Source organism: Brachionichthys hirsutus, chromosome 24, assembly GCF_040956055.1.
Source record: "Brachionichthys hirsutus isolate HB-005 chromosome 24, CSIRO-AGI_Bhir_v1, whole genome shotgun sequence".
Taxonomy (NCBI): domain Eukaryota; kingdom Metazoa; phylum Chordata; class Actinopteri; order Lophiiformes; family Brachionichthyidae; genus Brachionichthys; species Brachionichthys hirsutus.
In genome coordinates, this window is record NC_090920.1 from 608,005 (window position 1) to 635,063 (window position 27,059).

General features: G+C 55.3%; 3 protein-coding genes across 3 annotated transcripts; 2 read left to right on the forward strand and 1 right to left on the reverse strand.

The window, feature by feature from the left end:
• The first annotated feature begins 468 nt into the window (after nt 1–468).
• On the forward strand, nt 469–16,488 carry LOC137912169 (dedicator of cytokinesis protein 9-like). Its single transcript, XM_068756520.1, is given in 54 exon segments — nt 469–582; nt 1,608–1,724; nt 2,098–2,187; nt 2,927–3,009; nt 3,744–3,816; nt 3,959–4,054; nt 4,185–4,319; nt 4,409–4,583; nt 4,758–4,813; nt 4,926–5,000; nt 5,086–5,226; nt 5,472–5,777; nt 5,854–5,936; nt 6,032–6,154; nt 6,262–6,341; nt 6,433–6,620; nt 6,728–6,793; nt 6,872–6,964; nt 7,073–7,184; nt 7,267–7,388; nt 7,501–7,581; nt 7,669–7,758; nt 7,831–7,863; nt 7,865–7,947; nt 8,025–8,094; nt 8,184–8,309; nt 8,383–8,454; nt 8,526–8,672; nt 8,808–8,891; nt 8,986–9,097; nt 9,180–9,358; nt 9,478–9,585; nt 9,667–9,778; nt 9,872–9,984; nt 10,820–10,934; nt 11,023–11,089; nt 11,165–11,187; nt 11,190–11,211; nt 11,515–11,654; nt 11,731–11,846; nt 11,924–12,061; nt 12,135–12,317; nt 12,412–12,525; nt 12,608–12,823; nt 12,903–12,960; nt 13,136–13,242; nt 13,656–13,778; nt 13,895–14,008; nt 14,251–14,397; nt 14,522–14,732; nt 15,200–15,390; nt 15,460–15,560; nt 15,640–15,778; nt 15,958–16,488. Coding segments are annotated over 54 exon segments (6,180 nt in total). The 3' UTR covers nt 16,075–16,488.
• Nucleotides 16,489–17,204: 716 nt separating this feature from the next.
• slc15a1b (solute carrier family 15 member 1b) lies at nt 17,205–21,728 on the forward strand. Its single transcript, XM_068756559.1, has 23 exons — nt 17,205–17,211; nt 17,293–17,354; nt 17,416–17,500; nt 17,583–17,724; nt 17,812–17,931; nt 18,016–18,115; nt 18,450–18,540; nt 18,644–18,727; nt 18,932–19,014; nt 19,095–19,181; nt 19,272–19,361; nt 19,442–19,486; nt 19,570–19,602; nt 19,669–19,757; nt 19,851–19,932; nt 20,007–20,123; nt 20,189–20,329; nt 20,417–20,463; nt 20,592–20,699; nt 20,791–20,902; nt 20,977–21,114; nt 21,210–21,317; nt 21,483–21,728. The coding sequence occupies exons 1-23, from the start codon at nt 17,205–17,207 to the stop codon at nt 21,726–21,728; spliced, it is 2,217 nt and encodes a 738-aa protein (XP_068612660.1).
• A 2,039-nt stretch (nt 21,729–23,767) lies between these two features.
• On the reverse strand, nt 23,768–26,376 carry LOC137911912 (serine/threonine-protein kinase 24-like). Its single transcript, XM_068756252.1, is given in 11 exon segments — nt 23,768–24,334; nt 24,416–24,552; nt 24,644–24,709; nt 24,794–24,917; nt 25,011–25,159; nt 25,253–25,342; nt 25,344–25,439; nt 25,516–25,673; nt 25,830–25,938; nt 26,035–26,091; nt 26,281–26,376. Coding segments are annotated over 10 exon segments (999 nt in total). The 5' UTR covers nt 26,071–26,091; nt 26,281–26,376; the 3' UTR covers nt 23,768–24,300.
• Nucleotides 26,377–27,059: the final 683 nt, after the last annotated feature.

The following is a 27,059-nucleotide window of genomic DNA, read 5'->3' on the forward strand; positions in this document are numbered from 1 at the left end:
ATTGGTAGCAGAGCTTTAGGTCATGTGACTTCATTTTTAGTCTTTCCAACAGCAGCACAGTTGATTTAGTGCTTGTTTTACGCATTCACATGCTATAAAGCTCCTGTTTGGGCTTTAACACTGCTTATTACTATGTAATAACACACTTCCTGGATTCGACCCGCTGACCCCAGGCAGGTGGATCAGCCACACGAATGTTGCCTCCTCCCCTTCCTGGTCGTGCAGAGCGCACACGCAAACGCACGCAAAGCGGCGCTTGCTCAGCTGTGAGGGTGGGAGAGTGTGTGTGTGGGTGGGGGTGGGGGGGGGGGGTCCTCCCCTTCTGAAGAGAGACGGAGCTGCAGAGGAGGAGCGGGAGGCGCTCAGAGCGAATCTCCCTCAGCCCGCAAAAGCGCTCAGTGCAACTTTTGCGCCATGGCAGCGAGCGTGCACCGCCGCGCCTGATCCGAGGCTAAAGGGCAGGGCGCCATGCAGGGCCGGGCGGGCAAAGCCCCCAGGAGGGAGATGGTGATAGAGTCGCCCCAGCAGTACAAGAGCCCGGCGGAGGTGGAGGCCGAGGTGGGGGCCGGCTCGCAGGTGGCAGCGGTGAGTCTGCAGCATCCTTAGCCGGGAATGAACCGACTTGTTTTTGCTTCTGAGAGCGGCTTTGAAGCTAATCTCAGCGGGTTAGACGGAAATGTGGAATAGCAGCTTCAGGGTGCATCTCTCTGGGGGGGGGGGGGGGGGGGTGGGTGATGATCCTCATTAACTCTTTCAAAGACACAGATGGAGGACTCACTGCTCTGTTGTAAATATGGACGCTTTTTAAAGTTCGTCTTGAGATCGGCGTGGCCCTTTAGCCTCCAGCGACGGAGGGACGCTTCCCGTGCGTCATCGGGCGGATCGGATTCAGCGGAGCGTAAATCTACGGCTGTTTAATTGGCTTCATTGGAGCCGGACCAAGAGGGTAATCCAAATCATCTGGATCCCAGCCACGCCTAACGGACGCATCCAGACCTGGGAGCGATGGAAGTTTAGGGAATATTATGTCTCTCTTTTCTCCTGTTTCCTGTAAATCCATGACTATCTTCTCATTATTGGTCTGGAACACGCCGGGTTAGCTACCGTTAGCATGCTCACGCGCCAAAACTGAGCATATGCTCCGTTTCTCCGCGTCAACCGAGCATTCCGAGTCACGAACTGCTCCAGTAAGAATCCAATCCCGATTGGACGAGTGGAGTAGATCAAAGCCGGGCTTGCTGAGGGAGGACACGCCGGAGGAATCCCTTTGGTCTTTTCCCGGGGGGGGGGGATAACTATGATCCGTTATCTTACCTACGCCCAAGCGTCCTTTTCCAGATTCTCTTTGCAGAGCTGGGACGCGACCTCACGATGGTACGACGGGGCGGACAGGCCCATCCATTCATCCGTCCCTCGCGTCTCTCGGCCGGTGCCAGCTCCTGCTGTTGTTGCTGCGGGACAATAAGCAACTTGTCGTCCCGGATTCCTCCTCTGGAACACGGATACCTCGATTAATAATTCAGTTTATAGACGAATCAAAGGCCGTCCTCCTCCTCCTCCTCCTCTTCCTCGCCACGCGTTGACGCCGCTGCGACGTTCTCTTTCAGGTGAAGCCAAAGATCATAGAGCCTCTGGACTACGAGAACGCGATCCTGCAGAGGAAGACCCAGATCATCAGCGACGTTCTCCGGGACATGCTGCAGTTCCCGACGGACGACTTCCAGGTAAGGCCGTCGGATCCCGTCGGATCCGACTCCTGCTCCCGCCTACTGTTTTCAGTGGCCCAAAAGAGAGGAATCATCTCCAAATCTTGCATGAATACAGCCGGAGATTTCCCATCAGAGCCTCCTCATTCTCATGTCACATGACCCCCCAAAGTTGGGAGCAGCGAAAGCTAAAAGGTGAAGTCGCTCGCTAACCGCTGCAGCATCCGCCTGAACGACCAGCGTTTTCCGAACGGCAGGTGTTTTAAGCATTTGAACCGATTGGAAGGTAGATTACACGTAAAGAATCCCTGACACGTCTTTAAAAGCCATTTTGTGCCAGCGTCCTCTATCCGTTCTGTTTTTCATGCCTGACTTTCCGTCCCCTCCTCAGATCTCCACCCTGAGGCGCCAGGGCCGGACTCTGATCTCCACCGTGCCAGAGACTGCAGAGAAAGAAGCTTCCTCGCTCTTCGTCCAAGAGGTAAGACCCGGACCTGAGACCCCCCCCACACGCCCGATCTCGGGCAAAGACTCAACCTGAAGCTCCTGGCTTTAAGGAGAAGTGTCTGCCGATCGACGACTCAGGAGAGTTCGAGATAAGGGGAAATCAATATGGCTCCTCTCAGAAATGTTAGCCTGTCGGTGAACTTCCTTTTTGTTTTTTCCACCATTGCAGAGGATCGGCCGCAGATGGATTCCACAGTTTCTTTTTGCACGGTGTTGTTTCAGAGGAGCTCTGCACTGGGTTTGGTCGGGGTGCGGCCACGATAGAGCCCGATAGGGGGATAGCCCCCTCCCCCCCCCTCCCCCCCACCATGGCTGCAGCCAGGAATGACATCATACCTACATCTGGAGCGGCTGCGTAACCTTAAACAGATGGGCTTGCTCCATTGCATGCATTTATAGCCTCAGGCAACACATGGGCTTTATAAATTATGCTATACCGAGTTATTTTATATATTTACAAGTAAAGCGCTGAAAAACAGGCTTAATAGCAAATCTCTATTTAATCCTGAATGTTATTGCTTCGGTCTGAAATGCCAAATGACACTGGAAAGTCTCTTTTTGTTATTTATCTGGCCCGCTCCGTGATTTTTCACCTCCTAACGCACATTCCGAGTATTTCCATCCTCTTCCGGGTGTTTTTTTTTTTTTAGGAACCCGAGGCCATCCTTGTCCCCCCGGAGCGCTCACCAACTCTTCGCCTTCTGTCTCCGCAGTGTCTCAAGACCTACAAGTCCGACTGGCACGTCGTTAATTACAAGTACGAGGAGTATTCCGGAGACTTCCGGCAGCTCCCGAAGTGAGTGTGCGTTATCCGCCTCGTTGCTGAGAGGTAAAAGGGCGCCCCAAGTGGCCGCCATCCGTCACGTGCCGTCCAGCTTTTGTACCGCGTCGTGGTCGGACTCACGCAACCCACCCAACGGGAGTTTGTAAATCTTATTGTTCCCTTTTGTCTGCAACCCCCGTGGATGTTTTAGATCTCTAGAAAGACGGAAGCCCGCGTCGCCGACATTCCGAGCACTTCCCCAACCACAATGGAAGGCTTCCTATGTTTTCCCTCTTCCAGGGATAAGCAGAGCTATTCTGGGGCTGCTGTTGACCGACATCGTTAGAGCTCGAGGGAAATCCCACAATGCCTCAGGGGTGTCCTTGAATCGAGGGATGTGCTTTGCAGATGTTGCGCGTCCTGTTTAAAGCGTCGCAGCGTAAAAAAAGCCCCGGCCTTGGCCTTCATGCTAAAGGTTCCCCAGAGCAAAGGTCAAATGGCAAATGGTCCGTCTGCGGTTTGGGCTGCAGCTGCGGCTGGTAGACCAGCCTTGGAATTTGAAAATGCCTTTGCCCTTTTTTGGGTTGCAGTTTTTGGGGATCTTGAATCATAGGTGTGTATCGGGAGTATCTCCCATCCATCTGTATCGACTCGACATTTTATTTCCCTAGTGATTCTGGGTAAACGCAAAGACTCTATGCTATGCTAAGCTAACCGCCGCTCGGCTCCATGTTCACATTGACAGCGCTCGTCTCGTCTTTCTCCAGTAAGGTGCTGAGACCGGAGAAACTGGCAGCTCACGTGTTTGAGGTGGACGAGGACGTCGAAAAGACGAGGTAAGTCCGCGTCCTGTTGATCTCGTTCCCCTCTTGCAGCGGTCGCCTCCCCCTTTGGGCGTTTCATGAAATATTCGAGGCCCTTGCTTCAGTGCACGCATTGATTTAACTCAACTCAAACGTGCACCTGCGCCTCCTCCCTGCAGGACACGGCCTCCCTCGGCTCGCAGAAGGGGGGAGTGTCCAAACACGGCTGGCTGTACAAAGGCAACATGAACAGCGCGATCAGCGTCACGATGCGGGTGGGCAACGGCACGCGAGGCGACACAACCGCTCGCAAGCGCCACCTTCAGTTCATTTCAAGGTCAAACTGCATTTGTCGGGAGGAGGAGGCCGTTTGGGATGTAAACACTCCGTCTTTTTGTCATCTAGTCCTTCAAGAGGAGGTACTTCCACCTGGCGCAGCTGGGGGACGGATCCTACAACCTCAACTTCTACAAGGATGAGAACACCTCCAAGGAGCCCAAGGGGACCATCTTCCTCGACTCGTGCGTCGGGGTGGTCCAGGTGAGGGGGCGCTTGAAAGAGTCTGATTTTCAGAAGAGGGAAGGCGCCTTAATCGAAGGCCGCGGCCCTTTTTTTTTGCCTGCGTTCAGAACGGGAAGGTGCGGCGGTTCGCCTTCGAGCTGAAGATGCAGGACAAGGGCACGTTCCTGCTGGCTGCGGACGGCGAGGCGGAGATGGAGGAGTGGATGGGAACGCTCAACAAGATCCTCCACAGCATCCTCGAGCAGGCCGTGCAGGAGAAGCGGAACGGAGACCCGCACGACGGTGCGTCCATCGGAACGCGACGCGTCCCCGTTCGTTTGTCCCCCCCCCCGTGTCCTCTGCTGCTTTCTCCAGCTCTGTGGAATAGCTCAAACCGGAGGGCGTTTCCTTATCGATGCTTCCTCTCCCTCTTCATGTCGTGCTTTCACATCGTCGCGTCGCGATCTTTCCCGGCAGATGACGAGCACGGAAAAGCCGACCTCTCCTCCGGAGGTTTCCAGGACAGCTTCCAGGTAAGGCCGTGCGTTTTCCTCCGCCTCTGCGGGACGCCCGCGCGTAAATAAACATCGCTCCGTTTGACATCTCTGCATCTAATTGAACTTCTTTTCTTTTGTTTTTAAACAGACAGCCAGAGATATCGAGTCCAAAATGAGGAGTGAAGCTCGCCTGAAGCTGTTCACGTTGGATCCCGACACGCAGGTGATGGAATACAACAAACAACCAATCAATTCCCTCCTGCTTTTGCATTGATTTCTTTTTGGCCACGCCTCCCTTGCTCGTGCAGAAGCTGGACTTCTCCGGCATCGAGCCGGACGTGCGGATGTTCGAGGAGAAGTTCGGCAAGAGGGTCCTGGTCGGCTGCCACGACCTGGCGTTCAACCTGCAGGGCTGCGTCGCGGAAAACGCCGACGGACCCACGACTAATGTACGTTTGGAGCCGCGACCGGGGAAACATTTCCCGCCCTCCCACCATGCATTAGCGCCGCGCCGGCTTCCTGCCGCCACTCTTCTCGTCTCTGTATATAGAAAGCGCACTTAGCGGGGGGGGGGAAACCGCGGCTATTAGCGCACGCTCACGTCCAAACGGGTCTGTGTGACGCTGGGAGGAATGGACGGGAGGATGGATCACACCGCCTTTCCAACGTCCTCCCCTCTCCTCCTCCGTCAAAGGTGGAGCCTTTCTACGTGGTCCTCTCCCTCTTCGACGTCCAGAAGAGCAGGAAGATTTCCGCCGACTTCCACGTGGACCTCAACCACCCTTTGGTCCGGCAGATGACTTCCGGTTTCGGCGGCGGCGGCGGCGACCGTCCCCTGGCCGGCCTGCCGGAAAGGGCTCTCCAATACCCGGGGCAGGGAGTGTTCTCCGTCACGTGCCCCCATCCGGACATCTTCCTCGTGGCCCGGGTTGAGAAGGTGCTGCAGGGAGGGATCACGCATTGCACCGAGCCCTACACGAAGAGCTCAGACTCCTCCAAGGTACGGCGGGGACGCGGGGGGGGGGGGGGGCTAAAACGCCTAAAGGCCCTCCCTCTCTCTCTCGTTCTATTTTCAGATAGCTCAGAAAGTGCTGAAGAATGCAAAGACGGCCTGCGGGAGACTGGGGCAGTACCGGATGCCCTTTGCCTGGGCAGCAAGGTGATCCCCCCCCCCCATCAAGGAGGCATCTAGCTAGGAAACAGACAGACATCTCCCAGCTCCATTGGGCTTCCTTCTCTCGTCCTTTCCCGCAGGCCCGTGTTCAAGGACGCATCGGGAACCTTGGACAAAGCGGCGCGATTCTCGGCGCTGTACAGGCAGGACAGCAGCAAGCTGTCAGACGAGGACATGTTCAAACTGCTCGCCGACTTTAGGAAGTAGGCCTCCTTCCTCCTTCCTCCTTCCTCCTAGGCGAGAACGCTTGCACGACGGGGCAGACGTTTGCATTTCCCATTTTTGCCTGTTTTTGTTTTTCCCCTCACAGACCGGAGAAAATGTCCAAACTTCCCGTCCTCCTCGGGAACTTAGACGTGACCGTCGAGAGCGTGGCGCCGGACGTAACCAGTAAACCCTCCAAATATTTACGAAAGCACTTTGAAGCGTCTATTTATAACCGCCAGACTTCACCCCCCCCACCGCCTCTCTCTCATTTCAGATTGTGTCACTTCGTCCTACGTCCCCGTGAGGAACTTTGAAGGAAACGGACCCGGCAGCGCCCTCCTGGAAGTGGAGGAGTTCGTTCCCTGCATGGCCAAGTGCTCCCAGCCGTTCACCATCTACAAAAACCACCTCTATGTCTACCCGAGGCACCTCAAATACGACGGGCAGAAATCCTTCGCTAAGGTACGGCCTCCCGACCGACCGTCTTTATGTGTTTATACGTTACCACGGAGACGGACGCAGCAGGCGGAGCCTGTCTCGTCTCTCATCTTTTGCCTCCGCCCTCGCAGGCGAGGAACGTCGCCGTCTGCGTCGAATTTAAGGATTCCGATGAGGACGAGGCGCCGCCGCTGAAGGTGTGTCCACGCGTCCCATACGGTCGTCGCGTGACGGTGTCCTAATATCTGGATTCTGCCCCCCCCCCCCCCCCCCAGTGCATCTATGGCCGTCCAGGCGGTCCTCTCTTCACCAAACGGGCTCACGCGGCCGTCCTGCACCACCAGCAGAACCCCGAGTTCTACGACGAGGTATTTGTCCTCCGTGTCCTTCGGCCTCATTTCAATCCACAACGTTCCACGCTACGTTCTGCGTTCGGGAACAGACCCCCCCCCGTGTCTCTCTCTCTCACCTCCCAGGTAAAGATAGAGCTGCCGACTCAGCTGCACGAGAAGCACCACCTCCTGTTCACCTTCTATCACGTGAGCTGCGACAGCAACAGCAAGAAGAAGGACCTGGTGGAGGCGCCGGGTGAGCCGCAGCTCGCCGTCCCGCCTTCCGAGTTCCTAGCCCCCCCCGCTTTCCAGAACGTGAATCTCTTCTTCGCCCACAGTGGGTTCAGCGTGGCTTCCTCTGCTCAGGGACGGCAGAGTCATCATGAATGAGCAGCAGCAGCTTCCGGTGGCGGCAAATCTGCCGGGAGGTTACCTCAGCTCGCAGGACGGCGTCAATAAGGTGAAGGAATGATTGATTCCTGATTGGTTTATGGGCGCTCGAGCCACCGGAAGTCACTGCAGAACGGAAAGCCCGGGCGCGTCCGCAGTAACGCTCGCGCTCGTCATTGCAGGGCTCCGAGATCAAATGGGTCGACGGAGGGAAAGCCCTGTTCAAAGTCTCCACCCACCTCGTCTCCACGGTTTACACGCAGGTACGTCCGGCGCGCCGGCGATCCCGTTTGGAAGACGCCCGCTCGCGAAAAAATGCACGCGCACGATTCAAACGGCGTTGTGTTCAGGACCAGCACCTGCACAACTTCTTCCACCACTGCCAAAGCGTGGAGCCGTCCCAGCAGGTGTCGGAAGGGGAGCTGGTGAAATACCTGAAGGTACCCGAGTCCCGTTCACGCCTCGTCAAACGCGGTCTGCAGCCGTCCGCCATTTTCATTTCCCCCCCGTAGAGTCTCCATGCGATGGAGGGTCACGTGATGGTCAAACTTCCTGCCCACCGTCCTCAACCAGCTGTTCTGCGTCCTCACCCGAACCACAAACGAGGACGTGGCTGTCAACGTGACCAGGTCGGCACCCCCCCCCCCCCCCCCCCGGGCCTCCTTTACCCCCCCCCCCTTTCTCACCGTTATCGGTTTCTCCTCAGGGTCATGGTTCACGTCGTCGCCCAGTGCCACGAGGAGGGCCTCGAACATTACCTGCGGTCTTACGTCAAGGTGCCGCTCTCTCTCCTCGCCCGATTTGCGCCGCGCGAATAAAGCCCACGCTAACCCGACGCGGCGCTCGTCTCCTCCTTTGCGCCTAGTTTGTGTTCAAGCCGCAGCCTTACTCCTCCAGCCACGTCAAAACGGTTCACGAGGAGCTGGCCAAGGCCGCGACGGCCATCCTCAAGCCGTCGACGGACTTCCTGACGAGCAACAAGCTGCTGAAGGTAACGCCGTCGAAACGGGAGAATTCGATTCTCTGCTTTCGAGTACTCGCTCTCTCTCTCTCTTTCTTTGCAGTACTCGTGGTACTTCTTTGAGGCTCTGGCAAAATCAATGGCTCATTATCTCACGGAGTGTGGCAAAGTCAAAGTAGGTCTCCTTTCTGCTGTCTTTTTATTTACATTTTGTACGCTGAGCCTCCCCCCCCCTACCCCCCCCAGCTCTCAAGGAACCAGCGTTTCCCCGCGTCCTACCACCACGCAGTGGAGACCCTGGTGAACATGCTAATGCCTCACATCACCCAGAAATACAAGGATAACCTGGACGCGGCTCGCAACGCCAACCACAGCCTGGCGGTTTTCATCAAGGTTGGCGCTCCGACGTTTCGCGCCGATAAGGAACAGAAATACGCGGACTTTTTAGCCTGGACGTAAAAATGCCTATGCTAGCGCAGACGATGCTAGCGCAGACGATGACACGACACTGCTCAACGTTTCAAACAGCGCTGCTTCACCTTCATGGACAGAGGCTTCGTCTTCAAGCAGATCAACAGCTACATGAACTGTTTCGTGCCAGGAGACCCCAAGGTGGGAGAATCGACCTCTGCCCCCCACACACCCACACACACACACACACACACACACACACTTAAAGATCCTCTGACGCCTGTTTCCCTTCCAGACTTTGTACGAGTTCAAGTTTGAGTTCCTGCGGGTCGTCTGCAGCCACGAGCATTACGTCCCTCTGAATCTGCCCATGCCGTTCGGAAAGGGGCGGATCCAGAGGTTCCAAGGTAAGCGACGCGGTCGCCGCGGCGACGCGGGTTTACGCTCCGCTCGCCCCCTGCATCGTCTCCTTTCTGTCGTCCGCCACAGATCTCCAGCTGGACTACTCCCTGACCGACGACTTCTGCCGAAACCACTTCCTGGTGGGGCTGCTGCTGAGGGAGGTGGGCGGGGCTCTCCAGGAGTTCCGAGAGACCCGTCAGATCGCCATCCAGGTGCTCAAAGGCCTGATGATCAAACACACGTTTGACGACCGCTACGCTGCAAAGGTGAGTTGCGCAGACTCTAACTACTCCCTCCCCCCCCCTTCCCATTTCCATGGTTACAAGTTCAGTATGCCTCATTCTGGGAGTCAGATTAGCTTCACATACTTCTCGTTGCGTTCCAGAGCCAGCAGGCCAGACTCGCCACCCTCTACCTCCCCCTGTTCGGTCTGCTCCAGGAGAACGTCCACCGGCTGGACGTTCAAGAGTCAACCCTCCTCAGCAGCCAAAATGTAAGCCTGACCCCAAGTGGCAGCAAACGGAACAGCAGCTCGTGTCGCTTTTCACGCCGGGTAACGTTGCTCCACCTGCAGAACGCTCGGGAGGACTCCTTGGCGCCCAGCTCCACGGCGACGCCTCAGAAGCCCGGGAGCTGCATCGAAAACGCCCTCCACAAAGACGTGTTCGGCGTCATCTCCGGAACCGGTGAGTCTGGCCTCCGCTCGCGCCGAGCCGGGTCTCCGGCCGCCGCCCACTCCTCACCGCTGACACGCACGACCCTGCGTTTCTTTTCTTAAGCCTCCCCTCACAGCTCGGCTCCCAACGTCAGCTCGGTTCATCACGCCGACTCCAGAGGCTCGCTGATCTCCACCGACTCCGGGAGCAGCGACAGGACCGACTCCCTGGAGAAGGTAGGGGGGCGATGCGCCGATTTGAGCCCTGCCTCTTTTCACGTGGAGACACTCAGAGCTGCGACTTTACCCAGAGTTCACAGGGCCAGCGGACGACTAGCTCGACAAGCAGCCCCAAACTAACGAGGAGAAGCTAAAGCTAAAGGGCCGAGGCCGATAGCTTGCGCGGCACTGCTCGGGATTCCCTTTAACCGACGTTATCTCCACTCTTGGACGCTCCTCCTCTTCCTCCTCCTCGCTCTGCGCCTCCCCAACCCACACCAGAAGGAGCGGTTCACCAGGAGGCACTCGGTCAATGCGCCCCCCCTCCATCTGGACAGACCCCTCCGATGAACCGCCAGACCAGGCGGGTCACCGTGGACTTCTCCCTGCTCTCGGTGCCCCTGCTCGACGGCGACGGCGACGGCGACCACGACAAGCGAAGCGGAGGCCGGAGGGGGGGTGGAGATCCAGAGGAGAACATACAAGTACTCTGTTTGACCTCTGTGACCTCTCCGCCGCAGACTTCGGGTTATGATTGTGCAGAAATCTACATCACAGATTTCCAATTTCAAACTGCCCTCTGTGGAACGCAGGCGTCTGTACAATAGACCCGAGTGTGTGTGTGTGCGTGTGTGTGTGTGTGTGTGTGTGTGTGTGTGTGTGTGTGTGTGTTTTGAGCAGTGCCAAGTTTGCATTTCTTCAAAACCACAACCGATGCTGCGGTCTTTCTTTTGACCCTCTTTGACTTCCCACTCTCTGGAGTTCATTTGAGTGCGTCTCTCGATGTCTCTGCGGTTCTGCCTGCGCCCCCCCCCCCCCCCCGCCGCCGCCATTCATTCTCTATTCCTTCCAGAACCAGCGTGCGTCGACTTTGGGCAGCGCTCTGCTGCGGTGCGACAAGCTGGACCGGGAGGAGATCAAAAACCTCCTCATGTGCTTCCTGCACGTCTTGAAGAGCATGTCAGAAGGTAGGAAGGCCTGCCTGAGCAGGGCGGTCCGAACGGCGGCGCCTTGGTGACGGCTTCTTCTTCCCCCCCCCCCCCCCCCCCACCTCAGAGGCGCTTTTCTCGTACTGGAACAAAGCGGCTCCCCCGGAGCTCATGGACTTCTTCACGTTAATCGAGTAAGTGCAGCTCCATCACCCCATCGTCATCGTATTTTCTTTTTACTGCTAACAAGCTCCTCCTCTTCCTGCCAGAGTCTGCCTTCATCAGTTCAGATACATGGGAAGCGCTTCATCGTGAGGTAGGACGCCGCGCGCCTCCTGAACTCGCACGCTTCCCGATCGCCTTCCTGAATCTGTTAACCGGCTGCCTTTGGTTTTTTTGCTCTCTCGTCTTTAACACTGCTGGAAAGTGCTTTTGTGGTTATTTTGGCGGCCCCCGGCCCCTCCTGCATGGGTAAGACATCGCTGGCGACACTCTCGATGCACGCCGCCGCCAGTCATTGATGGCCGCTTCCCTAAAAGCCACGCTTTCCCTCATTTGTCTTTATCGGATCTTTTCACGCCACGCCTCGCTCGACCGAACCTTTTTGCCGTCTTCCCAGCAGGAGCCAGGAGGCGGCTGGGCCCGTCGCGCCGGACAGGAAGTCACTGACCCTCCCCGTGTCTCGCAACAGGACGGGGATCCTGCACGCCCGCCTGCAGCAGCTGGGAACGCTGGAGAACGCCCACACCTTCAACAACAGTAGGCCCCTTTCTGAATCCCTTCCTCGTCCGGGTTTAAGGCTTGCTGCGACCTTTGACCTGTACTTCCCGTGCAGCGTACGCTCACACGGAAGCAGACGTGAGCAGCCAGTGCCTGCTGGAGGCCAACGTGTCCACGGAGGTCTGCCTGACCGTGCTGGACACGCTCGCCGTCTTCATCATGGGCTTCAAGGTATCATCGATAGACGCTCGGCGGACGCCGCCGCGCCTCATCCCGGATTTGTAATCCCGGTCCGCCCCCCCCCTCAGACTCAGCTGACTTCCGATCTGGGTCACAACCCCCTCATGAAGAAGGTCTTCCAGGTCCACCTGCGCTTCCTGCAGATCCCTCAGTCCGAGGCCGCCCTCAAGCAGGTCTTCACCTCCCTGAGGACCTTCGTCTACAAGGTGAACGAGCTTCCCTTCGTCCCGTCGGGGCGCGTTTCAACCGGGAGATCTAACACCCTCCACCCCCCCCCAGTTCCCGTGCACCTTCTTCGACGGACGGGCCGACATGTGCGCCTCCCTCTGCTACGAGATCCTCAAGTGCTGCAACTCCAAGCTGAGCTCCATCCGCAGCGACGCCGCCCACCTGCTCTACTTCCTCATGAAGAGCAACTTCGACTACACGGGGCGCCGGTCCTTCGTACGGACGCACCTGCAGGTCCGCAGAGGCTTTTGCCCGCCCCCCCCACACATTCTGATTCCGCGCGGCCAGTGTCGGGTTGACCCCCCCCCCCACCTCTTCCTCTCTCAAGGTGGTCATTGCTGTCAGTCAGCTGATCGCCGATGTCATCGGGATCGGCGGGACACGTTTCCAGCAGTCGCTTTCCATCATCAACAACTGTGCCAACAGCGACAAGAACATCAAGGTGAGCGGCTGGGAGGGGTGGGGGTGGGGGGGGGGTTCTGCTCGCCCGCTTATCTCCGATCAATCCCCGGAATCCGCTGTAGCACACGGCGTTCCCGTCAGACGTGAAGGACCTGACGAAGCGCATCAGGACGGTGCTGATGGCCACGGAGCAGATGAAGGAGCACGAGGACGACCCGGAGATGCTGGTGGACCTCCAGTACAGCCTGGCCAAGTCCTACACCAGCACCCCCGAGCTGCGCAAGACCTGGCTGGACAGCATGGCCCGCATCCACAACAAGAACGGCGACCTGTCCGAGGTGAGGGGGGGCAAGGTTCCCTTTTTAAAAGCGTTAAAGGAGCGTTCCGCTTTAGCGGCGCTAACGCCTGTTTTTGCAGGCGGCCATGTGTTACGTGCACGTCGCTGCCCTGGTTGCAGAGTACCTGTGGAGGAAAGGTGAGTCTGCCTTAAACGACCCGCCGGCTCAGCCCGTCAGAGAGCAATTAGCACACGCCATAAAGATGAGTCATCGATGAGTTAAACCCCTCCATAAACCGATTATAAAACCAAGAATGCTTTTAAATGGGTCTCACACGCGTGTACCCCCCCCCGCCCCGCATCCGCATGCCAGGTATGTTCCGGCAGGGCTGCTCGGCGTTCCGCGTCGTCACCCCGGACATCGACGAGGAGGCGGCCATGATGGAGGACGTGGGGATGCAGGACGTTCACTTCAATGAGGTGAAACCTTTTGGACCGCTTATCAGTTAGGAGTCGGGTTTACGCAGTGTGTGTGTGTGTGTGTGTGTGTGTGTGTGTGTGTGTGGGTGCGGTTTTGGTGCTCGCGCGTGCACAACCTTTACATGCTTTTAGTTAAATTGATGTGAAATTGAAAGCGATGGCTGGATCGGGTGTCGGCTTTTACGAGAGTCAATAAACGAAAGGGCTTTTTACCCCCCCGCCGCCCCCCCGAGAAAGGGAAAGGACATCCCAGATCCATTTCCTCCCACGCCCAAACTGTCTTTACGGGAACATTAGCAGCAGTTTAAGCTCCTAGAGAACAAACACAACTGTCCCTTTTCTTGTTGCAACAATAAAAAAAAACGTTCAGAGGAGGGAGAAAGGCGGGGCCGCTGACTCACCTGTGCGTGCAGGAGGTGCTGATGGAGCTGCTGGAGGAGTGCGCCGATGGCCTCTGGAAGGCGGAGCGCTACGAGCTCATCGCCGACGTCTACCGGCTCATCATTCCCATCTATGAGCAGCGCAGAGACTTTGAGGTAATAACACAGTAATAACACGGTAATAGCGCAGTAATAACGCAACGTGCTGCCGCTAGGTCGCCAATAACAGTCCAAGATAGCTACAAAAACCTCGTTTCCCACCTCCTACACAGAAACTGACCCACCTCTACGACACCCTCCACCGCGCCTACACCAAGGTGACGGAGGTGATGCATTCTGGGAAACGGCTGCTGGGGACCTACTTCAGGGTGGCTTTCTTCGGACAGGCAAGGGGCTGAGTTTCAACACGGACGTGACGCAGCGCGCCGCGTTAGCCTAGCGTGAACGCTAACGCCATCCAGATGTTTTTAATGCCGATGTCTTTTCTTTTCTCCTCCCGCTCCCAGGCGGCGGTAAGTGTGTCGCGGTTGAGCGGTGCGTGCGTCTGTGTCTATTTTTTTTTTTTTTTTTGCGTGCGACGTGGAAGGTCAAGGTCATATCCGGGCTCGTGACTCCCGTCCCTCTGCAGGGCTTCTTTGAGGACGAAGACGGAAAGGAATACATCTACAAGGAGCCCAAGTTCACGCCGCTGTCTGAGATCTCCCAGAGACTCCTGAAGCTCTACTCCGACAAGTTCGGCCAGGAGAACGTCAAGATCATCCAAGACTCCGGCAAGGTTGGGATCGCGTCTGTCGCCGGGCGACCTCGGCGGAAGTCTCGGGGGGGGGGAGAACGTGTCATTGCGTGTTTGAGTCTCGCCGTCTGGGTCCAGATTCCGGAATTTTGCGTACCCCACTCAGGTGAACCCGAAGGACCTGGACTCCAAGTACGCCTACATCCAGGTGACCCACGTCACGCCCTACCTGGAGGACAAGGAGCTGGAGGACCGCAAGACGGACTTCGAGAAGTGCCACAACATCCGGCGCTTCGTGTTCGAGACGCCGTTCACCGTGTCGGGCAAGAAGCAGGGCGGGGTGGAGGAGCAGTGCAAGCGGCGGACCGTCCTCACCAGTGGGTGACCTTTTTCCTTTTCAGCTCCGATAAGAGCAGGTGAATTTATCAGCATCCGCTTCATCCCAAAGGTCAGGCGTTATCTCACCTGGGGGGGGGGGTTATGCTGACAAGGGCCTGATTACTCCTCTTCGGGTCTATTTTCTGCGTTCGAGTGGTCCGTCCCTACCAAGCGACTCTCCTGAGTTTGATGTCATACTTGTGTGCTAATTATTTTTTATTAGCGTCTCAATAAACGTGTTCCGGGAACGGGCCGCTTCTTTAGGGCTCGCCGCCAGCTGCTTCCAACGGCGTCCGTCTGCTTCCGCGCCCGTTGGACCGTGGTAAACGTCCTGATGGTGATTGTTGCCACAGAGACGGAACGATATCGGCTGTTTGCAAGTCTCTGTGTCCAAGGGGGGGTCCATGGGGACGTCCCCCCCCCCCCCCCCCCGTCTCGGACACGTCTTCCTCTCTCCTCCATCCAGCCACCCACTGCTTCCCCTACGTGAAGAAGCGCATCGCCGTCATGTACCAACACCAGACCGACCTGAGCCCCATCGAGGTGGCCATAGACGAGATGAGCGCCAAGGTGTCCGAGCTCCGCCTCCTCTGCTCCGCCTCCGACGTGGACATGATCCGCCTGCAGCTCAAACTTCAGGGCAGCATCAGCGTCCAGGTAGACGAATCGCCGGGGTCCGCGCTCCCCCGTTCCGTCAGAAACGCTTGACCTCCCCGCGCTGTCCAGGTGAACGCCGGCCCCCTCGCCTACGCCAGGGCTTTCCTCGACGAGAGCGGCGCCAAGAGATTTCCCGACAACAAGGTCAAGCAGCTCAAAGAGGTGTTCAGGTAATTGTTTTTGGCGGTGGCGCGGCCTCGCCCCCCCCCCCCCCCCCTCGATTTATCGATCCTCTTCGTCCCGCTGCAGGCAGTTCGTGGACGCCTGCGGTCAGGCGCTGGCGGTGAACGAGCGGCTGATCAAAGAGGACCAGCAGGAGTACCACGACGAGATGAAGGCCAACTACAGGGACCTGACCAGGGAGCTGTCCGGCATCATGCGGGAGCAGGTCGGAGCACCGCTATGTACTCTTAAAACATACACACGTGTGTGTATTTGTATTTACTAACCACGTCTCCTATCTACTCCTCTCTTACGCCGGCCTGAGCAGATCGGATGGTAATTCCGCTTCCCTCAAGTCGCTGGAGGCGTGTCTTCCCGATGTCTTTAACCCAAGTTGTCTTTCAGATCGACCCGGTGGACGACGGCACACGGAGCGCCCTGTCCGACTCCGTGGGCATCTTCAACGCCATCAGCGGCACGCCCGCCGGTGCCGGTCCACACGGCTCCGCCGCCGTCCTCTGACGCGGGGGGGGGCGCTTCATTGGCTGCGAGAAGGCCGGGGAAGGGATGGAAGTCTCCGATCAGCGCCCTTCGTCTCCCACACTGCGACCGATGGCTAACTGTCCACGTGGAAAGGGACGCAGTTGAGACCCGAGAACGCTTTAACCCCCCCCCCCCCCCCCCCCCGAGTCCGTCTCGTGTCTCACATTGGACATTTGGAAGAACCACTCCCTCTAATTTCATCCGATCGACGCGTACGGAAGCGTTTTCCACGCTTTCTATTGCACCAGAGCTAAAACTCCTGCCAAAGGACGCCGCGATGCAAAGACAACGGGGCGTGGCCGTCTGTGATCGACGCTCTCACTTTCTCTGCCGGGCGCCTTTTGTGATCCGTTATTGGAAGTAGAACCTTTTTACTCTTGTAAATATGTTTAAGAAGTAGAAATAATAAAATGTATGATGATGGTTTTTGTGTGTTGGCAGTCATTTGTGTCATTTTCAACAATTATCGCACTAAATTTAGATTTAGACGTTTTAAGTCGCCCGTTCAGTTTCAGAGGCGACAGAAGCCGAAGGCTGAAACTGAAAGACAGTTTGTTTTTTTTAATTCGGGGAAAGTCATTCGTGGATCATTCTATCGGTTCAGGGAGCATGCTGCATTCAGGCACGTCAGGAAATAGGAACTTTAATGAGGGGTGAAATGTTTGAACATGCGCATGGTCAGCAATTCGAATAACTAACCGATTTATGGAGGACGGCTTTTCTTCATTTGCCTAATGACCTTTTATTACATTTTGGAAAACAAACAGCCTCCATAAATCTTTTCCTAGAATCTTTATGTTCGCCCTTCAAAATAAAAGAGGATTTATTCATTCTTTTGCATGCTAAAATAAGCGTCTCTCCGCGGGAGACGTTTAGGACATTCCGGATAAGCTCCGCTGTTATCTGCGAGGCCCTCTCAGGAAGGTCGGGGACTGGGTCGGGATGAGCAGGGAGGCGGGGAGCAACGCTTGGGAGGCGCTGATGGGAGGTTACATAAGGAGGGGGCCGGACCGGGGGCTCGGTCTTCACGTCGAGCATCTGAGCGGGGATCGCACGTTTCTCTGTCTGTCTTTTTTTTGTTGTTGGAGGAGAGTGGACAAAGAGCCGCCATGACGGGTGAGTGTGGACCTGGACACCCCCCCCCCCCCCCCTGGGGAACCGGGGTCCTTAACATTCAACACTTTTTCTAGCTTGCAGTTAAAATGCACAACGTGTTCATTTCTGCAGACAAAGAGAAGAAGACCCAGAAGGGGAAAAGTGTAAGTACCCCCCCCCCCCCCCCATCATTATTTACTGTCCTTTAACGTGTCTCTGTAACAGGTGACCATCTTCGGATACCCGTTGAGCATCTTCTTCATCGTGGTCAATGAGTTCTGCGAGCGATTCTCCTACTATGGCATGCGAGGTGAGTCAGGCTGCTCGTCGTTTCCGACGGGACAAATCCTCCCCCAGGCGTGACCTTTAGGTCCCCGTCCCCCCCCTTGCAGCCGTCCTGGTCCTGTACTTTAAGTACTTCCTGCACTGGGATGACGACTTCGCCACCACCATCTACCACACCTTCGTGGCGCTCTGCTACCTGACGCCCATCCTGGGCGCCATCATAGCCGATTCCTGGCTCGGAAAGTTCAAGTAAGTCCTGAGCGTTTATTTAAAACGTGCCCGACGGCACCATCGTTGACCTTTGCCCGTCTTATCTCTCCTCCTCCTCCTCCTCAGGACGATTATTTACCTGTCGATCATTTACACGGCGGGGCAGCTCGTGCTTTCGGTGAGCGCCATCCATGACATCACAGACGCTAACCAGGATGGCACCCCCGACAACATGACCCTCCACATGTGAGTCGAGCGCACCGACTTGGGCGCCGTAGCAACAGCAGGCATGCATTTCAAGGGGCGGTGTCTCTGCTGTCCCCCCCTCAGAGCTCTGTCCATGGTGGGCCTGATCCTTATTGCCCTGGGCACGGGGGGCATCAAGCCCTGCGTGGCTGCCTTTGGCGGAGACCAGTTTGAAGAGCATCAGGTTGGGCGTCGCTCCGAAACCATTCGAATTCGTCTCGTCTCGTCATTCCCCCCCCCCTCACATGCCCTACTTTCATTTATAACGCCAAAGCTTAATCTATTACAATCGTTATTACACCCCCCCGGTTCTCCTCCATCAGCGAGCAAAGCACGGCCATTAAAGGGAATCTTCTTGTCAGCACTGATTGTATCGGATTGCTCATTAACCAGTGAAAGCCCGGGTCCACCGGCGCCGCTCAAGGACGGGGCCTGAGATGACTCATCCTGTCTATCAACGGCCCAACGCGATCGATAACCCAACGCGATCAATGGCCAGCCGCTCTGTGTTCCCGCAGGAGAAGCAGAGAAGCACCTTCTTCTCCATCTTCTACCTGTCCATCAACGCCGGCAGCCTCCTGTCCACCGTGATCACGCCCATCCTCAAAGGCACGAATCCCGCAGCCTCCGCCCGAGGCGTTGAATTCCAGACTGATTGTGTGTGTGTGTGTGTGTGCGTGTGTGCGTGTGTGTGCGTGTGTGTGGTTTCCAGCTCAGCAGTGTGGCATTCACTCCCAGCAGCAGTGCTACCCGCTGGCCTTCGGCGTCCCAGCGGCGCTCATGTTCGTGGCTCTGGGTGAGAACCTTTTGATGATGATGATGATGATGATGATGATGATGTCGTATTACTTAAGAAGTCAGAGGTGATCAAACTGGAGGTGAAAGTGGCACGCACTGCATTTAGGGTCGCCCCAGCTTAATGCTAATATGCTAGCTCAGTGCTAAGCCCCTTGTGTGTGTGTGTGTGTGTGTGTGTGTGTGTGTGCGTGTGCGTGTGCAGTCGTGTTCATCGTCGGGAGCAGGATGTACACAAAGACCGCCCCGCAAGGAAACATCATCGTCAAAGTCTGCAAGTGCATCGGGGTAAGCGGATTAAAAAAAAAAAAAACGCTTTCCACAGGATGCAAAGCCACGCCCCGAAATGTCCCTCCTGCTTCCCGTAGTTCGCCGTCGCGAACCGATTCAGGAATCGTTCTTCCCACTACCCGAAGAGAACCCACTGGATGGACTGGGCAGACGAGAAATACGACGTGAGTGCGAAGCCGGTCGCCGGAAGAGAATCCCGAAAAGGGGCCGCCGGTCACTGACGTATCGATCCCCCGACTCTGATCGCCCTCCAGAAGCTGCTGATCGCCCAGGTGAAGATGGTGCTGAAGGTTCTGTTCCTCTACATCCCGCTGCCCATGTTCTGGGCTCTCTTTGACCAGCAGGTAAGCCTCATTTATGATCCACCCCGATGGACGCTTAACGGCAGCCTAAAGACGGCCCCCCCCCCCCGCCTCCTCCGCAGGGCTCCAGGTGGACCCTGCAGGCGACCACCATGGACGGAGACTTCGTAAGGATCCTATTCTCAGAAGTTTGGTCCCATTTTCTGTTTCTTTTTACAGATCCTGTAATTTTCTTGTTGTTGCTCTGCAGGGATTTCTCATAATCATGCCGGAACAGATGCAGGTAAGCCCCCCCCCCTCCCTCGTGTTGATGGATGTCTTTTCAAAAGGGCGACTTCTGTCCCACCAGACGGTCAATCCCATCCTGATCCTGATTTTGGTGCCCATCGTGGACAGTTTGCTCTACCCGTTGCTCAAGAAGTGCAAATTAAACTTCACGTGAGTCTCGTTCTGTCAACAGAAACAAATTTTTTTTGGGGGGGGGGGGTTGGCATCGAGCTTTTGTGTCTGAATTGTGTCTGAAATCTGCAGCTCCCTGAAGAAGATGACTGTCGGGATGCTGCTCGCCGCCCTCGCCTTCGTCGGCGCCGCCCTGGTCCAGCTGCAGATTGATGTGAGCAAGGGGGGGCGGGGGGGGGGGGGGGCAAATCAAACACACGCCGGTCGCCAACACGCTTCCTCTTGCAGAAAACCTTGCCCACTTTCCCGTCGAGCACCGAAGGCCAGGCCAAGTTCATCAACATGGTGAACCGGACGCTGGCCGTCAGAGCCGGGACCAACACTTTCACCGTGGAGCCTTACGCGGTACGCCCGACACACACACACACACACACACACCCAGGATCACGACGCCGTTTCTTCTCCTGCAGGCCAGCGGGGATTACCTGACCTTCGACAAGCCCTTTGAACTGAATCTGGGCGGGAACGCCTCCTACGCGGCCAGCTTGCTAGACGGGAACCGAACCACCATAGTGGTCATTCAGGACGGGCCCATGCCCCGGCCTTTGGATGTGAGGCCTCGAGCCAACGCCCAACTCAAGCGATTATTCCCACTCTTTTTTGTCTGTCTGCTAAATAAAGCGTCTCTTTATCTCCAGTTCCTGGACATCGGGGCGAAGCCGGAGCAGGGCGCTAACGCTATCAGGCAAGTGTCTAACGGCCCGAAAAGGCCGAACTGGGAGGAGCCACCTAATGGCAACGTGGGGAAGCGCTCTATTTCTACACGCCGGTGAAAGGATGAGGCAAAATTCAGCGTCCATCTTCATTCCGAAGGTTTTTCAACGGTTACGCGTCCGACCTGAACATTTCGTCGGGAGAGCTGCGCTTCGGGCGGATCGTCCCCAACAACATGTCGGAGTACTCTAACGTACGCCAGGGAAAGTAAGAGACGCGCCTCCACGCCAGCAAAACGCAGCCATTCCTGCTGGACTGTGTCCCGCGTCTGACCCGGTTGTCTGTCCTGTGACGTCAGCGCGTCCTTCCGGATCCTGGGCGACCCGGGACAAGAGTGCGTCTACTATCAGAAGCTGGGCTTCGGCAGCTCTTACACCTTGATCGTCCCGCCGGACTTCACCTTTGCCAACGTAACCCATGAATGTCTAGAAGCAGTTTAAATGCCCCCCCCCGATTGAAGTAAGTTTAAGTTTGGGTCTTGCAGTGCGCTCAGAGCATCCGCCCAGTGATGGACATCAGCGCCAACAGCTTCAGCATGGCCTGGCAGATCCCTCAGTATTTCCTCATCACTGCAGGAGAAGTGGTCTTCTCCGTCACCGGCCTGGAGTTCTCCTACTCACAGGTAGGGGGCGCTTTCCTCAGTTCGGATTGGTTGGAGGACCAAACAGAAAGTTTCTGTAATTTGCTCATTTGAATGCCCCTTTTTTTGCGCCCCAGGCCCCCAGCAACATGAAGTCTGTGCTGCAGGCCGGTTGGCTGCTCACCGTTGCCGTTGGTAACATCATCGTGCTCATCGTTGCTGAGGCTGCAACGCTCCAAGATCAGGTGGGTGGTTTGTTATTTCACCATTATTCGACAAATCCTTGTTTTTTTTTTTGTTTGGTTTGCGCTTGTGAACTTTTCACAATTTCTATTTTATTTTAAAAGCATGCAAACTTGTTTAAAATCAAATTTAAATCAATAAATGTGTGTGTTTCTTTTTAACACCAGTGGGCCGAGTACATCCTCTTTGCATCTCTGCTGGTGCTCGTGTGCATCATCTTTGCCATCATGGCTTATTTTTACACCTACATCGACCCAACGAAGATAGAGGCCCAGTTTGCAGATGAGAGCGAGAAGGAGAGGAAGAGGAGCCTGGAGATGTCCAAGAAGGTCTCGGTCGAGCATCACTACGAGAACCAAAGGGGATCCAGCTCAAGCTCTGTCGAGGACGACAACAAACAGACCAAACTATAGATCTTTTCGCGGCGCATTGGTCGTTTTGTGAATGCAGTCTGCTGCATTTGCTGGGACAAATGAACGACCGGAGCGACTCCATGCTGGTGTCTGGAGAACACTCGCTGGGGCTGAGGGGGTCGAGCAGCATTAGCTAAAGAAGATTGTCACCATTTTGGACCAAAGTCTTCAAAGAGACCAAAGAGTACTTTTTTGAGTTATTTAATTAAAATCCCTGGATCTTTAATGCCTGGTAATTTTCACTATTGTTGTTGTAAATTCGTATTTTTTTAAAAAGATTATTTTTATGTATTTACATATATATATAAACACATACAATTCATGTTTCAGGATACAAATAACAAACAAAAGAAGGCTTATAAAGTCCGTATATTCCACATTAAACCTCAGATTTCACGCGCTGCCCTGTGACGATGGCTGCCCCGCCCCACTCCAATAAAGATGTCCGCAACACCGTTCTCAATAAAGTTTCTTCAAACCTATGCGTCATCTTCCGGTTTATGTGTCCGTTTTACCGATATAAATGTAAGCGAATAAAAAAAAATTAAAATACACTTTTCGTGAAAATGTTTTTATAATTAAAAAGGGAAGAATGCACTCCATTTACATTTTTTACAGAAATCGTTGCCATGCTAGCTAACATTTAGCCGCACTGAAGCTTCGTGCTAAAAACAAAAGGTGCTAACGCTAATATTCGTATCACTTACTATTTATCTGGCGTTTATAACAATAAAATCCTGATTTTTTTATTAGCTTATAACAGGAGTTTTTTCTTACTCAACACAAATACTTAAATTGATTAAACTCCCATCATCCCTCATAATTGTTCCATACACATCAAACGCCACACAGACAGTTCTCAGCATTAGATCTTTATTTCTCATGTCACTTTAAAAGCTTACATTTGACTTGGGAATCCTCAAATGACACAAGCAAAGATAATATACAGTACTATAAACTGTCCGCTATGATAAAGGAGACCAAATGTACACATTTTGTAGTTCTTTCTGTAGCATATGTCTTTCTGTAAGGTATAGATATTTTTTGCTGGAGGCAGCGTTCCACATTTCACACGTCATCTCTCGTTGCGTTTATAAAAAATATCAGATATTTCTTAATTTTCTTTCGATCCCTGTGTTGACAAGTGTGTCTCGATGCGACTCAACATTATTGCTGCATTAGCACAGTAGTAAATTCTGGAACTCTTAAGTAAACATATATAGTAAAACATGGCTATCAGCAACTTCTTTTTTTAAATCCTCTTGTGGGTTTCTTTAAATATTGACACACTTTCAAAGTGCAGGAAAAAAAAACAATAAATCTGGAAATTAGAAGAAAAAAAGGTGCAAATCATACTAGGAACATCTGGCGAAGCATCAAAGAGGACAAAATGGCACTTCTAGCGTGGCGTGGAGGCGAGAGAAGAAATGTGTGGAGTCGGGTAATAAGGATGGCGCCGACTTGTGCAGCTTGTTTGGGGTTCGTTTGGCCTTGCCTCCACTTTAGATTTAAAGTAACGCTCAGGATAAATAATACTTCAGCCACACGCAGTGGTTCCTTGTACTCGTCCTCGGCTCTACTCCATACTGTTACTCAGAACCGCATAGATCTGCCTTTGTCCTTGACCTAAAACAAAGTCAAAAAGGACTTCAATTGTCTAAACACAAGTACAGGAAGTAGCTTTCCTCCCCGACGACAAAAAAAAAAAAAGACAGACGTGTCTCTAAACAATTAGCTTAGTATAGTTATTCCGATGATTGAAATGGAAGCTCAGTCACTTAGTAAGAAAACACTAAGCCCTTGACTGAGCGGTGAGGAAACGTAAACGGATGGAACGCCGCGCGTCTCAAAAAGGCAAGGCATTTCCTGTTTCTGTCGGAGCAACGCTCGAAACCTTTAAATATCTACTCGCAAACATTACCCATATCTACAAAATGTGCGTGACCATTTGCCGCACAGTGATTCATGTCCCCGCGCTGACAGCTTCTAATCGCGTCCAGCATGGCGACGCCCCCCCCCCCCCCCCCCCCACCGCCGCCTCGGAGGACAAAGTCCACTTAAAGCACTTTACCTGAGGTTTCATTAAGAATGCTGCAATTCGCCTCAACAGGGAAGTCTAACATGCATGCACACGCACGCACACGCACACACGCACACACACACGCACACACGCACACACACACACACACACACAGGTAAAACCCCTGCAGGCCCATCAAACACGCTCTCAGAGGTTCTGGGGATTTGACGGCGGCGTTATGAAGAGCTTCGTCTTGGATGTAGGGGGGCGCTCGTCCTGCTTTAGTGGGCGGTCCCGCGGAGACGAAGTCCAGAGAGTCTGACTCGCCCCGACTTCGAGTCTTGCCCCGCCCATCTGGGCGGTTCCTATGAGCTCCTCGTGGCTGAAAGAAGCTCTCCAGAGGTTTTTCTTTTTTTTTTTTTTACAGGACGAGCTTCGGCCTGGCCCATCGTGGCGAAGTCAAACGTGGTCAGCTGGTATTTGAGTGACTCCGCCCTCTGACCCGGGAAGGAAGGGGAGCCTGGGGGAGCAGGGCTGGGGCAGAGAGCCGCTTTACTCGGTGGAGGAGGAGGAGGAGGAGGAGAAGCTACAAACAAACAAGATGGCTACGTTATCATCTTTCACGCGAGACGCTGACGGCGAGTTCAAACGCACGGGGCGGGGTCACCTCTGAAGCCTGCGGACCATGTGAGCCACCAGCGAATCGGAGATGCCGGGGAAGGCCTCCTCGGCCAACAGGATGGCTTCCCTCAGCTGGTCCAGGACCATGGGGTTCCCGTTCACCTCCTCCTGCCTCGCCTTGAGCTGGGAGCCAGGAGGAGGAGAAGGCAGACAGTCGGTTAGATGAGATGCGGTTTGAATGGACTCGGGGGGGGGGGGGTTGTCGACCCCTCACCTCGGAAAGCGCAGGAGAGATGACGGTGACCAGGCTCTGTGAATAAGGCCTCTTTGGAATGTCTTTCTGTGGGAGGATGAAGGGGGAGGAGATTAAAGCCGTGCGTCTTCACCTCAGGGGGGGGGGTCTGTGATTTGGTGACGATCTCACCTGGTCTGCCGACCCCGACTGCCCCTCCCCGTTCTGAAGCTTCTTGGGGTCCTTCTCCCGGATCGTGAAGATCCAGTCGTCGCTGCCGAAGTCGTTTCCGCCCGACGCCTGGCCGTCCTGCTCTCTGATTGGACAGAAGCGAAAGCGGCGTCGAGCCTTCAGCTCATTGAAACAAACGTGGGAGGAGAACAATCCCGTTTCTCGGCGCCGGACTTACGAGTCGGACTCGTCAGAACTGGACTCGTTGGCTCTCGCCTGCTCCGCCTTCCACCTCTTGTACTTGTCCACCAGCTCGGTCAGGTAGGAGGTCTTTTTCGCGTGGCGGACGATCAGCTTATGCTTCAGCAGCTCTTTGGCCGTCGGCCTCTGCGAGGGGGGGGGGGGGGGTAAAAGAGGCGGGACACGGTGACGCGGTCGCCAGGGGGGGAACCGGGGGGGTGGGGGGGGGAAGCCACTCACGAAACTGGGCTCCTTGTTGAGACACGCCTCCACGAACTCCTTGAGCGGCTTGCTGTAGTTGCCCTCCAGCGTGGGGGCGCTGTTCTTTGGGGATGAGGAATAAAACCTTCATGGGGTGGAGCTCGGCGTGCGGCGGGTCGCCCTTCGCCAGCTCGATGGCCGTGATGCCCAGAGACCAGATATCAGCCTGGAAGGCACGGAGAGGCGGGGTTTACCCGGCGGCGCGGAGGCCAGCGAACGGTTGCAGCCGCCGGCGACCTCACCTTGGAGTCGTAGGCCGACTGTTTGATGACCTCGGGGGCCATCCAGAAGGGCGTGCCGACGAAGGTGTTGCGTTTGATCTGCGTGTCGGTGAGCTGCCCCGCCACGCCGAAGTCCGCCAGCTTCACCTCGCCTTGCTCCGACAGCAGCACGTTGGCGGCTGCGAGGGAGCGGCGGACGACAAGTGGGCGTGAGAAGCCCCGCCCACTCGGGGGTCGCGCGCCGATTTATTTCATAAAGACCCAACGGCGACCGGCCGCGTCGGGGTCCAAACGCGAATAAGTGGAGGCCGACGCCCATCAAAGCAGCACCCTACCTTTGATGTCCCGGTGGATCTTCTTCTCAGAGTGCAGATACTCCAGGCCCTTCAGGATCTCTCTCAGGACGGTGGCGATCTGCGTCTCGTCCAGCGCGCCGGGCTCCATCTGGAGGACGCCCCCCCCCCCCAAAAAACATTAGAAGCTATTTTCAGCGACGTCGGCGGTCAGAGGTTTGAAACCGGGCCGGTAAGAACCGCTCACCAAGTCTAACGCGGAGCCTCCGCCCAAATATTCCATGATGATCCATAGCTTGGTGTCCTGGAGGGAGAGCGGGAGGAGGCGGGGCGTTTAGCTGCTTATGGCGAGGAGTGAAAACAGGACAAGGCGGCACTAATAGAGCTAGAAGCTGGCCAAGCCCGTTCTAATTTGGGATTATTCAGAGAAAATGTGGGCAGAAGTCCTTTTAAGGTCTGACGCAATCTGCCCAGAGCCCGGCCTGAGACGAACCTTCAGGTACGAGCCGTAGTATTTGGTGACAAACGGGCTGTCGCACTGGCTCAGCACCGTGATCTCCTGCTGGATGTCCTCGATCTCGTCCTCCGCCTCCTCCAGGTCGATGACCTTGATGGCCACGACCTTCTGGGTGCGGTTGTCGATGCCTTTGAACACCTCGCCGAACGAACCCTTGCCGATGCGCTCCAGCTTGGTGAACAGCTCCTCCGGGTCAGCTTTGGCGTTCTGGCGGAAAGAACGGGGAACTTTGGGCGTGTTTTTGCTTTCATTAAAGCGATTCTATTTTCTTTCACGGCTTTACTATAAATAAATTGTCCCCTAAACTTCCACGTATGAATCAAGCAAGCCGTCTTTTACTCGTTCCACTGAGGCCGAAGGGAACCGTGCTGGCGCGACTCTTCCGTGTCGACTCCAACCCGAGTTCCCAGACTTTTAAAATAAGGCCTACAATTATGTGGAGCCGCAACGGCCTCCCTGGAACTCCGACTCAGTCGCCGGTCTTCCAAGGGGAGGGGCATTAAGACTTAAGACTGGAAATAAACTGCATCGGAAATAAACTGCATCAAGTGTGAATTATATGATCAAATGATAAAAAAAACGTTTGAGGTGCTAAACAGCCATTTTCCCATTTTAAACTCTCAAGAGGCCGCTACGAGGGAAACAGAAGACTCCCCTTTTACGACCTTTTGGGAACAGAGAAGAGGTCAATATGCACATTTGGAGACGGCTGAAAGAAAACGCTACCCCGACGCAACAAAGGCTCGGGATGCACC

Coding starts and splice junctions, on each gene's coding strand:
- slc15a1b (XM_068756559.1), top strand. Junction 19,487..19,569: donor CCACCATGGACGGAGACTTC/GTAAGGATCCTA, acceptor GTTGCTCTGCAG/GGATTTCTCATAATCATGCC. Junction 21,318..21,482: donor CTGCAACGCTCCAAGATCAG/GTGGGTGGTTTG, acceptor TTTTAACACCAG/TGGGCCGAGTACATCCTCTT.